Consider the following 14,327-nt stretch of genomic DNA (forward strand, 5'->3'; position numbering starts at 1 on the left):
CAAAGTTGTGCTTAGTACTTTGAAGCTAGAAAACTTCTAGTCTTCGACTTGTGCATTGCCAAATCAAAACTAAACCCGGGTCTAATTTTCACGAATGCAGTGCCATATCTTTTCAAACCTGCACCCAAAAGAGAACCTCCCTTGTACGAAATGGTCATATTTTTTCCCTTCTATGACCAAGTTGCCTCCACTTCAAACAAGTCGACTTTGACTCCTTAATAGACGAGGAGCGTCCTGTTTCACCAGTCACCGTTGATCCTTTCAAAATATAAAGGTTGTCAATCTTTCTACCTTTCATCAAAATAAGAGCCCCACAAGATACCTTAATGTCGCTTGACTCGATGTTAATTCTACAACCCTTCAAGTCCAAAATTTCTCAAAGAGATGAGATTTCTCTTTAAATCATGTACATACCTGACATTTGATAGTATCCTGATTGTCCTGTCGTACATCCTGATCTGAAAAATACCAATATCAATTACCTTACTAGGTGAATCGTTCCCCATGCACATGAATCCACCATCAACTGAATTGTATGTGGAGAACCAACCCTTGTTGGGACACATGTGGAAAGAACACCTCGAATCCAGGATCCACTCGGACGTAAGCTCAAAGCTTTCATTTGTTAACACCAACAAGAAATCATCACCCTTGTCATTGGCCGAATTATCACCAACTAAATATTCCTCGTTGCTCTCAGCAGCTCTTTTATTTCGCAGTTTGTAACAATCTGCCTTAACGTGACCTAACTTCTTACAATAGCGACATCTCTTGTCTCGCTTCCTTGATGCTACCAAAACCAAGGCTTGCCTATCTGACTTTCTATCCGAACCAAACTCATTGTCAAGTTTGTTTTTGCTCAACAGATGACCCTTCACATTCTCAAATGAGAGATTATCTCTGCCATAAATCAGGGTCTCCATAAAAGACTTGTATGAAGGGGGTAAATAGCACAATAATAGCACAGCCTGATCTTCATCGTCAATTTGAACATCAACATTTTCTAAATCATTCAAAAGAGTAGTAAATTGAATATTTTGACCTTTAAGGTGCTCACTTTCGTCCATGCAAAACGTGTATAAACGTTGTTTCAACACTAATTGGCTAGCTAGAGACTTTGTCGCGTAGAGAGTTTCTAACCTTTTCCATAAGGTGAATGTCGTTTTCTCCATCAGAACCTTCTGCAACACATTATTTGTTAGACTTAATTGAATCATGGATAGAGTTTTTTTTATCTAACCTATCCCATTCTGATTTATTCATGTCTGCAAGTTTTTTCTCTGTAAGGATCTTTTCAAGATCGATCTAAATCAGAATTGTCATCATCTAAACTTGCCACATATTGAAATTTGTGATGCCATCGAATTTATTAATATCAAACCTTGTTGCTGCCTTATCTGAACAGGTTAAATACAGAAATCGAACTAGCTCTGATACCAGTTTGTTAGGGATAAACCCGATTAAGCAACGAACAAGTAAAATAACGAAGAAATTGTAAAGATTGAATACAAATATTTTACGTGGAAAAACCCCTCAAAGGGGAAAAAACCACGAGCAAAGATAATTTCATTATAACGAAAAAAAAACAAAGAGAACAAATATGGAGATAAAAATAAATCTCGAAACCCAAAAATAAGAACCCTTAAAACATAAGCACAAAATTTTTTGAAAACTTGTAAAAGCTAATACCTAAATGTGTAATGGGTTATTTATTCTATGGTAGAAAAGTGTCTATTTATAGTATAATTTGTAAGTCAAATAATATTAAAATAACCTACACTAATCAAAATTTAAGTGAGAAACTAAAAACAGAGTTTAACTAGAAAACAAAGTTTAAATGGTAGAAGAAAAGCCAAAAAAAATGCGAGACATAACTTCACAATATCATTAACAATGAATTATTTGCATTATTTTATATTATTGGTTTAACTATTTTTATATAATAATTTATTAGTCAATTATTAAAGATTTATTTATTATTATGTATTTTGAAAATAATTGTTTATCGTAAGATTTTTTTTAACCAATTCTTTAAAATTAAGATGTTAACCTCTTTTCTTATGCAAACATAAATTACCTTAATTTTTAACAAATAAGTATTAAGAAATAAATAAAAATCATTTAATGTTGACAAGTTATTAAAGTGTGAAATCGTTGTATATAAATTGTGTTTATATATATAGGGAAAGATCCATTTACATCAGTCTAAAATTAAAATAATTTTACATCTTTTTGTATCTTTTATTATGATTAAAATTTTAGTGGTCTAACTTTTGAATTTATCAATATAATTGTACTTGTCATGATGTAAATCTAATATCTTTATCATAATAAAAGATACAAAAAGATATATATATGTATTAATATTTATTGCATGGTTGAATTTTTTTTTACCTAAGACAAATAGTTAGAAATTTTTAATTTACATAAAATTTGACATGCATGATCAATATAAATGAAATATAAAATATGATGGTTGGATCGTTAAAGTATTAAATGTAGAAAAATATATTAAGGGTAAACTACCAAAATAATCACTTTTGTTTGCCTCAAGTTACATTTTAGTCGCTAATGTTTGAAATGTTAAGTTTTAGTCACTTACGTTATCGTGTTGTAACATTTTAGTCACTGAGCCGTTAATTGTCATTAATGGTGTAACGGTAAGCTAACGTGCCACATTAAATCATCATTTCAAACGAAAATTTTAGGTTAAATTCTATAGTCCTTACATTTTTTTATTTTGAGTAATTTAATTCTTTTTCTTTTATATTCTTTTAACTTTCCTTTTTTTTTCCATTCCCTTCCGCCTCTCCCTTTGTTTTCCTCCTTTCTTCATTTCTTTTAACGTAGTTTTTCTATATTTTCCATTTGTTAAAACTAGTCCACAAGCTTGCCTCACTCGAAAAAAATTAAACTGTTCAAAAAAATAAAAGTATAAAGACTAGTTTTGACAAATGAAAAACTACGTTAAAAGAAATAGAGAAGGGAGGAAAAAAGAGGGAGAAGCAAAAGAGAAAGAAAAAAAAAAGAAATTTAAAAGAACATAAAAGAAAAAAATTAAATTGCTCAAAACAAAAAAATATAGGAATCGATTGTATAAATTAACATCAAATTTTTGTTTGAAATGATGATTTAACTGTCATAACAGCTTACCGTTACACCATTAATAACAATTAACGGCTCAGTAACTAAAATATTACAACGCGATAACATAAGTGACTAAAACATAACATTTCAAACATAAGTAACTAAAATGTAACATAAGGTAAACAAAAATTACTAAATTCTATACCGTACATATAAAAGTACGTCCAAACCATTCCTCCTTTTGACATCCGTCTAAAAAACAAAGGTTTTCTATATTCTTTTTTTGAGATTTTAACAATGATATAATTTTAGTTTTAATCCTTAAAATATGCTCAGAATTTAAATTTATGTCTGCAGAGTAAATAGGAAAGGAAGGCCTTAGGGCATTCCAACAGGACATTTTAGAATATAAAATTTGCAACTACAATCTTTTTACTTTTTTATTTTATATAATAATAATCAAATTTCAATTTAGATCTTTATACTATGCTCAAAATTAAGATTTAATCTTTACATTTAATTTTTAACATAATTTGGTATTTCATTTTGGTCATGGTACTAGGAAATGGAATCCTAGAATGGCGCCATATATCTTTGCAAAACGTAAGGGTATTGATATTACAAATCTGATTAGAACCGTTCGTTTTTTATCAGAAGCTTGTGATTTAGTTTTTGATGCAACAAGTAAGGGAAAACAATTCTTAATTGTTGGTACCAAAAATAAAGCTGCTGATTCGATGGCGTGGGCTGCAATAAAGGCTCGGTGTCATTATGTTAATAAAAAATGGCTCGGTGGTATGTTAACAAACTGGCCCACGAGGGACACATGTTATGCTTCTCTCTTTCTCTCACCCCCATTATAAGAGGATGGTCCAATTTCAATTTTAATCCCTTTACTTTTTTTTATTATAAACCAATGGTCAAATTTTAGTTTTAGTACTTATACTACGCTCAAATTTAAGATTTTATTTCTATATTTATTTTTTTGACATAATTTGATTCTTTTTAAGAATTATTTATATAATTTACATAGTAATTGTATACATATAAATATATTTTATTACTTCATTCATTATTTTATTTTTGAATTATCTATAATATATAAAAAATGGTACGATTTTAGAAAAACTTTTGAACCGATGAGAATACCCTTTATTTTCTATCATATTACTAAATTAGTATTTAAAATATTTATAATTTAATTTAAAATTATTAGTTATAACTCTATTTAAAAATAAGTTGTGTCAAAAAATAATTTTAATACCAAATTTTTTAATTTATTTAATTTAATTCCAAATTTATTTTAATACAATATTAAATATATAAAAGAATATTTTAATTGAGAATTAATTGTAAAATTAAAATTTTAATTTCAATTAATTACTTAAATCATACAATCTAGTTGGAGGTATTGTTTTAGAATAGGATAGTAATTTAAAGGATTATAGGACATCAAATGATAATGTATATTTGATCGATGGTAATCAAACAAGATGATTTCAAATCACGAATGAGAAAAAAAATAGCCGCAATAATAATAATAAATTCATGATTATATGTTAAAGCTAAATACCAAGATCTATAGCAACTATCCCTATGTTATTAGGGCACATACAATGATTAAAAACATGACCATTTCGAGGCAATTAAGGGGGCTGCATTGCATCTGGCACCACAGATGGATGCCAAGAAGTGGGAAATTGGAACTATTTTTGTTTTTCTTTCTGTTTAGTAGAAGACAGAAACTAGTGGTGGTCGACATACTTACGGGGGGCTATCCAGAGGATCTATGATGCTAACTTTGGAAACCTAAATTTTCATTACAGGACCTTGGGGTCTAAGTAATCATCTCACCCAACTGTATCTCAACTTCTCCCATGCTTGTCTTGTGTCTATTTGGGCCTTCCTAGGCCCCGTAGGTTAGGCAGGCCGAATTTCTGGGTCTAAGCACCAATAGTTGGATTTGTCGTCGAATGAATTTTTCATTTCGTCTTAAATTTGAAATTTAGTTATTTTACTTTTATTTTTAAAATTTTAGTTTTTTTACTTTTTAGATTTTAAAATTTAAGTCCAATTATTAAATTCAAATTTATTACAACGTCATCTTTTAAATTACATTACTATCAAGTGAGGTTTTTTTATTAATTTCAAATTTAACAGTGTTAATAAATAGATTTGAAATTTGAAAAATAGAATGACTAAATTTTTATAAATAAAAGTACAATGATTAAATTCTAAATTTTTGAAGAGTACAAAGAATTATGACATATTTTAACCTTTTCATTTTTAATGTTTATGTAAACATTGTCAATTCAGATATTGCAAATTTGAAATGGATGCAAATTAAATGCCATCGAATTGGATTCCGATTGAATCTACGGGTTAAAGTCATGTTTTAACTATCAATACTTGCCTTAAACATTAATTACTGTTTACATAAATTAAGAAATAACATATTAAAACATAATAAAAATATTTTCAAAAAATAATCATAGTAATTAATTATAAAATTATATATAATAATTTTTATTAAAAAATATATCTTTTAACATTTTTTTTTAAATCTTGTTGACTTCTCTTAAATCATATTCTTTTGTATTGTATAAACTTAATCGAACAATGAGATGAGATAATCTAAATATTTAAATTTGTGTTTATCCCCTTTATTATTTGATCAACTCAATTAGTTTACTTATTTTAAACAAAAAATAAAATAATATTTATGTAATTCAAAAATATATTATAATATGAATTTATTTCACATAATTATATTTAGTAGGTATTATATTATAAAAAATATACATAACATTTAACTCTATATAATAGATCAATTATTATACAATTAAATTACGAATGTGTAATAATTATTATACAATTATGATATTATGGTGTGCATTCCTTTATTAATGATACGCAACCTAATCATTAAATGTGTAACTAATTTTGTGGTAGATTATAACATATACAATTCACATTATATAATTAAGGTAAATTATTAATTTTATGTATCTTTATATACAACTATGTTAATGTAATGTACATTTTCACATTAATGATATGTAAGCATCAACCCGAAATGTGTAACTAACTTTTTTAGCATTATATAATTGGGGTTGATTATTAATGATATGTAATCTTATATACAATTATGATATTATAATGTACATTTTTACATTAATGATACGTAACCTTAAACAATTAGCCTTATATGATTAGGGGTAAGTAATTAAGTTATTTGGGATTGTCATCAAACTTTTAATTTGTTTGGAATTTTTATATTTAAGTTGTTGTGGGATTGTTATGTTGGATTTGTTTGAATTATTATTTAACTAATTTTATTAATTGACATTTATTTATTATTAATTATGAATAAAAAAATTATTTAAAATTAATTTTTTTGTTTAATTTTATATTATTTCATGAATTTGAATTCGAGTTTTTGTGAATTTGGATATTCGACATATGATTGAAATTGTTAAATTCAAATTTCTCGCAAATTTTAATATTTAATGAATAATAATATTTAATTCATACTCGGAGAATAATACATGAATAATTAATGGATTCAAATTTTTAGATAAATTTATAGATACTCCAAAAAGGACAAGTATTTTTTAGACAAATTTATAGATTCTCCAAGAAAAAAAAAGATATTGGATCCATTGCAATTCCTAATAGGGATGGCAAAAAAAAAATCTGAGTTTGTGGGTTTAGATTATTATTATTATTGTTATTATTATTATTATTGCAAATGGAAGGTAAATATTTTTTACAAAATTCTGAAGTGGGGTCAGGGCAAAATTCACTTTTTCCCAGTCTTTCATTTGAATAATGTAAGAAATATATATGTACTAAAATATGTATATAGGAAATTTAGGTTTAATTCAGTAAATGAAATAGAGCATGAATAAAAAATGAATTTGGTGGGAATAAGATAGAGATATAATAAATATTATGTTCCTTAAAATAAAAGTGGTTTTTTTAGTTTGATTGGTTGGTTGGAATGTAATAGATAAGAATTAGTTTTACTTTGTTTAGGATGGATTAAATTATATATGTATTAAATATTTACAAGGGATCAAATTACTAAATGTAACACATAATACTTAATTTGATCGTTGAGTCTGAGTTACAGGATGTCACAGTTGTTTTCAAAGTAATTACAATCACAATATCTATCAATTCAATGCTTTATATTCACTAATATGTTCATTACATCATCATATTATATATATATATATATAATCTACTCCAGGGCTTATCCAAGCTTACAAAAGCTTTTTTGATAATTCGTGACCATTGGAGGGCTAAAAAGTAAAATTTACAAATTGTTTTATGCTAGAGTCATGACTCCTATGGTGTGGTGTCGCGACCTTGAAGACAGTATATAGGAGTTGCAACATCAAGCAAGGGATGTCAAAATTTTTCCTTTTCGGAAGGATCAAAATTGAATTTTAAAGTTTAGGAGGTGAAATTGTAATTTTATCATTAGATTAACTTAAATTTTTATAACTTAAAAAAAAACTGAGAATATGTTTGGAAGAATTTTAATATTGTTGATATTTTCCAAATGTTAACAATTCATCAATTCATTTGTAATTGCTAGGTAATTGGTTTAAGAAAAATTAAGTTATTAAAATTTTATAAATTATAAAAGAAGAATAATTATATTAAAAATAAATAATATAAAAATATTCAACATCCCTATCATTATTTTTGTAAAAAATATTATAAATGGTTTTAATAAAATAAATTTAAAAAATATATAAAAAAATTAAATAATAATGAATTTTGAAGTTTAAGCTTTTATTTAATAATGGGAATTTAGCTAATGAAATTGGTTATTGAGATTACAAATGATTTAAAAAAAAGGGAAATTAGCTAATGAATTTTGAAAATCCTCGCTTAAATGAATACTTTTATATCTTAAGATCAAAGCTTTTGCCTGCACTGTAGCCCCGCACCGACTTCTACGTACAGATTTGTACTCAAGAAGTGAGGCTCTCAAGCTTCAAGAGAGAACGGTAAAGTTTGTTGTTTATCTCATTCGCATGTGAGCTTCAAGCGACAGTGGTGCACATTCTTCGCGAAGGAGATCCGACTACATTGCTCACCAAAGCCTTACTATGGGAACCAAGCCAACTCTCCCATGGCAACTGCTATGGAAGGATATTTATTTGTTTCTGGTTTACTGGTGTGATTCTTCTTTAAGAAAAAGAAAAAATAGCATGTGAGGTTGGTAGAATCATTCATTTCACCCGGCAAAAACTCTTTATTTATTATTGTACCTTGTACAACTAGTCCTGGTAGAATAAGCAGAAGAGAATGTTGTTCCCAAGGCAGCATTTGGGCCAACCCATAAGATAATATTGGATTGGAGTATGACCCACCATTAACCTGACATGGGCTTTTGCAAACAAAACAGCATGAATTTTTGGTGGAAAATCAACATGTAACGTAGGCGGCATGTCTACATTTCATTTGGTTCACGCAGTTAAATAGTGGGTGAAAGAAAATGGAGATGGAGACGGAAGATTTTTCATCGTAGAGAGCCCAAGCTCAACTATATGATTTGACTGCTGTCCACTTCTTCGGCTTCTATTCACAAATCACAAGCGTTGTCCTTTTCTCCTTCGCACGCGTTGCACCGCACCATACCGACCAAACCCCCCAACAACCTCCCACTAGACTGATTAGGAAATGTTGTTGGGGAACGCCATAGCCGGAGCTCGTATAATCATGGCGTCGTCATCCAACCACATCGTCTTCGAACCTGATGACATCCCTTTCGGCTCTTTTGAGTGGTTCGTCTTTGCGGGAGTTTCCTGCTTGCTTGTGCTCTTCGCCGGCATAATGTCCGGCCTTACCTTGGGCTTGATGTCTCTGGGCCTCGTTGACCTCGAAATTCTTCAGAGAAGCGGCACTATCACCGAGAAGAAGCAAGCTGGTAAATTACTAAATTCCCATTTCGATTTTCCCCTTTTCTTTTACTAGTCAATGGTAACAGTACAATTAGTAACAGTTCCAAGTAATTAAATATGCTGAGTTTACTGTTTCAATTTATAGAATTCTGATATCATACACTAGAGAAAAAAACCCTGTTTTTTTTTTGCCCTTCTTTTGTCCCCTATGATTATCATTTATTTACATAATTATATGTCTGCAGCTGTTATCTTACCAGTTCTTAAAAAGCAGCATCAGCTTCTTGTAACTCTGCTTCTCTGTAACGCTTGTGCCATGGAGGTGAGCATTTACATGTTGTTATTAAAATTATTAACGGTTTTAATGGCCATATATATATATTTGTATTTAAGAAGCTACTGCATTTCCTTGAATTTTCCTTATACTCTTGATTTGTGTTTTTGCAGGCTCTTCCTATAACCCTTGATAAAATTTTTCACCCCTTTGTTGCAGTGTTGCTGTCTGTTACTTTTGTTCTGGCTTTTGGAGAGGTCTTATATATTGTGTTTTTTGTTGTTTCAATCTCAGCTATTTAAGCCTTTCGAAATGTAATCCCTGTTTTGGATCAGATTATTCCACAAGCGATATGTTCAAGATATGGACTCTCTGTTGGTGCAAATTTTGTGTGGCTCGTGCGTATTCTGATGATAATTTGTTATCCCATCGCTTACCCTATTGGAAAGGTAGTGTCCTGTTGAAATTCCTGGGTTAAAAATTGTGAATACACTAGCACTATTTAGACAAACGGGTAGTTTCCTTTTGTGTTTGTAGTTTGTTCTACGTATATCACATAGCAAGCTTTTGTTTTTGGTTATTCAAAGGCATTTAGTTCAATAAGAGTCAAAGTATTAGTGGGTCTTTTAGGAGGTTTTGCATTGAGCAAAGAAACAACTTCTGATGTATTGAGTAATGCTCAATGTGCCTTGGCACCTTGGGTATATGATGACCAAGTCTTGATACTTTTTGACTCCATTCAGACAATCGTACAATTTGGAAATTGTAATAACCTTAGATATATGATATTTCTTGAGAGCTGTGGTTTTCTTGGATATTAACTTCTGTTAGAGGTTTTAATACCACAAACTTCTGAAATGTGCTTTTCTAATTGTACTCCTACATTCATTGGTATGGCTTCAGGTTCTGGATGCTGTGCTTGGCCATAGTGATGCTTTGTTTAGACGGGCTCAGTTAAAAGCCCTAGTCTCCATCCACAGCCAAGAGGTAACTGCTTAAACCAGACTAGATAATATTGCTTAACCAAGTTAAGTATTTGGTGGCTTGTCATTTCTGTCCTTAATAGGCTGGCAAAGGTGGTGAACTAACACATGATGAGACAACCATCATTAGTGGTGCACTGGATTTAACTGAAAAGGTAAATGCTATTATTGGAATAGTATTTCATGAGTAAAAATCACCTTTGTCTTTACATTTCTATCTATGACAGATACTTCCAGTATTAAGATGTTTCATTTTCTGGAAGATGAATATTTGTTTTGACAATACACAATGAAAAATTGTACTCAAATCTGGACCATATCTACACAAAAGCAGTTTTATAAACATACAAACGCTCTCATTAAACTTAATTAGTTCTAATAGTCAAATGGTAAGATATGTTGTTTCAGTATTATATAGATTCGAAGCATACACCTCATGATCTTATATTTGGACGGTGAACTGCTGCCTTTAATGTTTTGGAAACATCCCAGAACTATGGCTCTGGTTCTTATTTTTTTTATTTGAATTGAAGATATAGTTTCCAGAATGCTTAGGTTTTAATCTGCTAGGTTGTGATAATCTTCTAAGGGATGTAAAGCTGCTTCCTCTCTCTCTCTCTCTCCCTTTTTGAAGTGCTTGGTCTTTTTGACGTCTATTAGTTTTATTTCCAATTTTCCACTTTTAGATAGCTTTAAAGCTGATATTGCAACTGTCTTTTGTAAAATGGTTGCAATCATGATGTTTCTTGGACATGCAGACTGCAGAGGAGGCTATGACACCCATTGAATCAACATTTTCCTTGGATGTTAATTCGAAATTGGATTGGTGAGTTTCAGCTGGATGGGCTTCTTCATCTTGCCATTGAAACAAATTAGAGGGGATACAAATAGTTTTGTTATTCTGGGAAAAAAAATTGAGAAACCTTCTAACTGCGATTTTGAGGAAAGGGTTGAATTTAATTTGTATTTTATAGTGGTCAGATACAAACTATGCTTTTCAGAAGTTTAATGAGAGTTTACATGGAAATGAATTTTCAGATGAGTGATGGATTTTGTGATAGGTGGAGAAATTTTCTTGTTCATCTAGAATTTGGAATATCACACTTATAGGCATAGCTTAAGAGCCTTCCTGATGTGGAGCATGACACTGTACTACTTGAACATGATTGACCTTAAAAGGATCATCCATGTTCTTTAAGTTAGGTTATAAAAAGATTTTATCTGTCTTTGTTGCAGGGAATCAATTGGCAAAATTCTTGCACGAGGTCATAGTCGTATCCCTGTCTATGCTGGGAATCCAAAAAATATCATCGGGTTGTTACTGGTGTGTTCAGTTACCCATTGGCTTTCCAATTGTTTTCTTTATGTTGAAAGCTTCTTATTAATGGTTGCCAGTTCAATATGAAGCTATGTTTTCTGTCCAGAAATTCATATGAATTTTCCTTTGTTATGAGGTTTAGGTGAAAAGTCTTCTCACGGTACGACCAGAGACCGAGACTCCAGTCAGTGCTGTTTCCATCAGGAGAATGCCTAGGTCTAGACTTGTACTCCCTTTTTTAATGTTTCTCTCCATATGTGAAGTATGAATTCTCATTCACGAATATCTCAGGGTCCCAGCACATATGCCTTTGTATGATATCCTCAATGAATTTCAAAAGGGCAGCAGTCATATGGCAGCTGTAGTGAAGGTTAAAGGAAAGACCGAAGACCCTCAATTTTTTGTTGATGGACAGAAATTTGACAAGCACAAAGTTACCAATGGAAATTCTCAACTAACCACCCCTTTGCTGACCAAATATGACACTAAACCAGATAGTGTTGTTGTTGATGTTGAGAAACCTTCAAGGCCTACCACTTTCAAGGCAACTCCTGTAGCTAATGGTGTCACAGCCAATAGCTTGCAACAGTTTTCAGAGGATACTGAAGACGGGGAAGTCATTGGTATCATTACACTCGAAGATGTTTTTGAAGAACTTCTCCAAGTATGCTGTTTCAGTTGCTTTCATCTGTCTGTCACTTTCTGTAACATTCTTGGCTGAGCCATGCCCCATAGTTCTAGATATTATAACATGCCAACTAAATTCTTTTTTTGACCCCCATTATCTTCTAACTTCATTTTATTAAAGGTTGGTGGTTTGCAACTAATTTTTTTGAAAATGTGTTTTATCATGGAATTTTCATATAGTTTCTCTTTAAATAAATTAGACAAACTGGATAGTTGGTACTTACTAAACCCTTTCTATATTGTAGGAGGAAATTGTTGATGAGACCGATGTATATATTGACGTACATAAAAGGTACAATGCTGTTTGGGTTTCATATTTTTTTTGTTTTCACTTAACACTCTTCAGTTTGGCTAATTGCTTCACTGAATGTTGAAGAATATGCTAATTGCTTCATTGAATTTTGAAAATAATCTTTTTCCCCATATTTTTTCAAGGATACGAGTGGTTGCTGCTGCCGCTGCTTCATCTGTAGCACGTGCTCCATCCAATCGTAGATTGATTGGTCAAAAGCCTTCAGTAAGATGTTTACTTCTTAATATCATGTTTCTCTTGCCTGCATCGTTAGACCATTAGCGGAGTAACCATGATTAAAAATAGGGCATAGAAAGGAAACTTTTGGGCATCCTCCATCTATTCTATCTCCTAAACCTTTTTAGATTTCACCAAACCTCTTTATTGGAAGTGCATGTTTACACATAGGTCTCACCGACAAGAAATTGATTGACACAATACTTTGTCCTATCAGAGACATTGCCAGATATAAGCTTTCTGGACTTTAAAGACCTACAGAATGTTCACTAGTATCATGACCCACTCTCTGCTTACAGCTATGAGCTGATATCTGATGTCTGATGGAAAACTTTGTTTAATCATCAATTTACTTTTTCATATCCTTCAGGGTGTCCAAAGCAAGCAAGGGAAAATGACAAGGAAATCAATGGATGACGATTCACAAACAGGGAGATCTCTGGCTAACCCAGGGGAATGTCTTCCCAGCAGTATCGAACGATCTTAACCACGCAAAGCAGAGAATCAAATTTGTGCATTTTACTCTCATTGTCATCTATTGTAAATTCTCAAATTAGGTTGGGTATATTGCAGCTTGTGCATGTAGTTCAAAGTGAGAAAACTAGGGTTGTTTACTGTAAAAATAAAAATCAGGGCAAATTTTGTTAATGGTAGTTAAAAATTCCACTAGAAAACAAGCTATGTTAGGCATGAATCTTAGATATGGTAGGTAACAATGGTGCTTTCTTAGGATAATTTTACTTTTAAACGCCTTGATGAAAAAATTTTACGAACAGTTTTTTGGTTAGAGCATTTTGCTCAGTGTCAAACTCATCCTTTTCATGTTTAGAGCATCTTGATGATGTAAAAATGCTACTAATGTATCATCTGCTATGGTGGCATATGAATGTATCGTGCACTGCATGATTTTTGTGATATAAATTTGGGATTTCTGCAACTGCAAATTAACATAGGAAAAGTTAACTTATCAGCTTTTTCATCTATAAATCATATAAAATTCAAGCATCATTCATCAATCAAACAAAATACCATCTTCATTTGATTTCTCATTGTCAACCACCTAAAATACTAGAAAAAGCAAAAGAAAAAAGTCTCCACTTCCCAATTGAAAGTGTGATTTCTGCTTCTAAACTATACATTTACTTTGAAGCCTCTGAATCTCGCAGAGCCTAATTGAATTAGATTATAGATTGAACTGGAGTGGATCCAAGCCTTGAACTCTAAACCCGAAAACTAATCGTGCCAGCACAGTAGCAACACAGTACATCTCCATACAATATAAAGCCTTGCCCTCTGCTCTCTAATTTGCTTTGAACACCTTTGCCATGAACGACCCTTCATACTCCTCGTCGAGAACGAGCTTTCTCCCATTACAACCCGAAAACTGAATTTTCAAAAAGAAAAAAAAAGGAGAGGAAGATGAACCTGAAACCTGAAGTTGTTTTGAGGCTGTGGAAAATTTTGAATCCATTTTATAGGAAGAAAGCAGTTGAAGATATGAGTGAAGCAAACATGTGGTGGGTAAGTA

The 14,327-nt window shown here is 31.1% G+C and overlaps 1 protein-coding gene across 1 annotated transcript; it reads left to right on the top strand.

Annotated features, from left to right (window-relative positions):
* The first annotated feature begins 8,560 nt into the window (after positions 1-8,560).
* Positions 8,561-13,736, top strand: LOC107914479 (DUF21 domain-containing protein At4g14240). Its single transcript, XM_016843406.2, has 13 exons — positions 8,561-9,034; positions 9,254-9,330; positions 9,456-9,539; positions 9,618-9,731; positions 10,186-10,269; positions 10,349-10,420; positions 11,024-11,091; positions 11,502-11,589; positions 11,726-11,799; positions 11,875-12,247; positions 12,516-12,562; positions 12,706-12,787; positions 13,170-13,736. Exons 1-13 carry the CDS (start codon positions 8,788-8,790, stop codon positions 13,284-13,286), a joined length of 1,527 nt encoding a protein of 508 aa, XP_016698895.1. The 5' UTR covers positions 8,561-8,787; the 3' UTR covers positions 13,287-13,736.
* The last annotated feature ends 591 nt before the right edge of the window (positions 13,737-14,327 follow it).

Source organism: Gossypium hirsutum, chromosome D08, assembly GCF_007990345.1.
Source record: "Gossypium hirsutum isolate 1008001.06 chromosome D08, Gossypium_hirsutum_v2.1, whole genome shotgun sequence".
NCBI lineage: Eukaryota > Viridiplantae > Streptophyta > Magnoliopsida > Malvales > Malvaceae > Gossypium > Gossypium hirsutum.

Excerpts from the sequence above, each read along its gene's own strand:
- LOC107914479 (XM_016843406.2), top strand. The coding sequence starts at position 8,788 with ATGTTGTTGGGGAACGCCATAGCCGGAGCTCGTATAATCATGGCGTCG. Across the intron at positions 10,270-10,348 it reads TCTCCATCCACAGCCAAGAG|GCTGGCAAAGGTGGTGAACT; the intron begins GTAACTGCTTAA and ends TGTCCTTAATAG. Across the intron at positions 11,590-11,725 it reads ATATCATCGGGTTGTTACTG|GTGAAAAGTCTTCTCACGGT; the intron begins GTGTGTTCAGTT and ends TATGAGGTTTAG.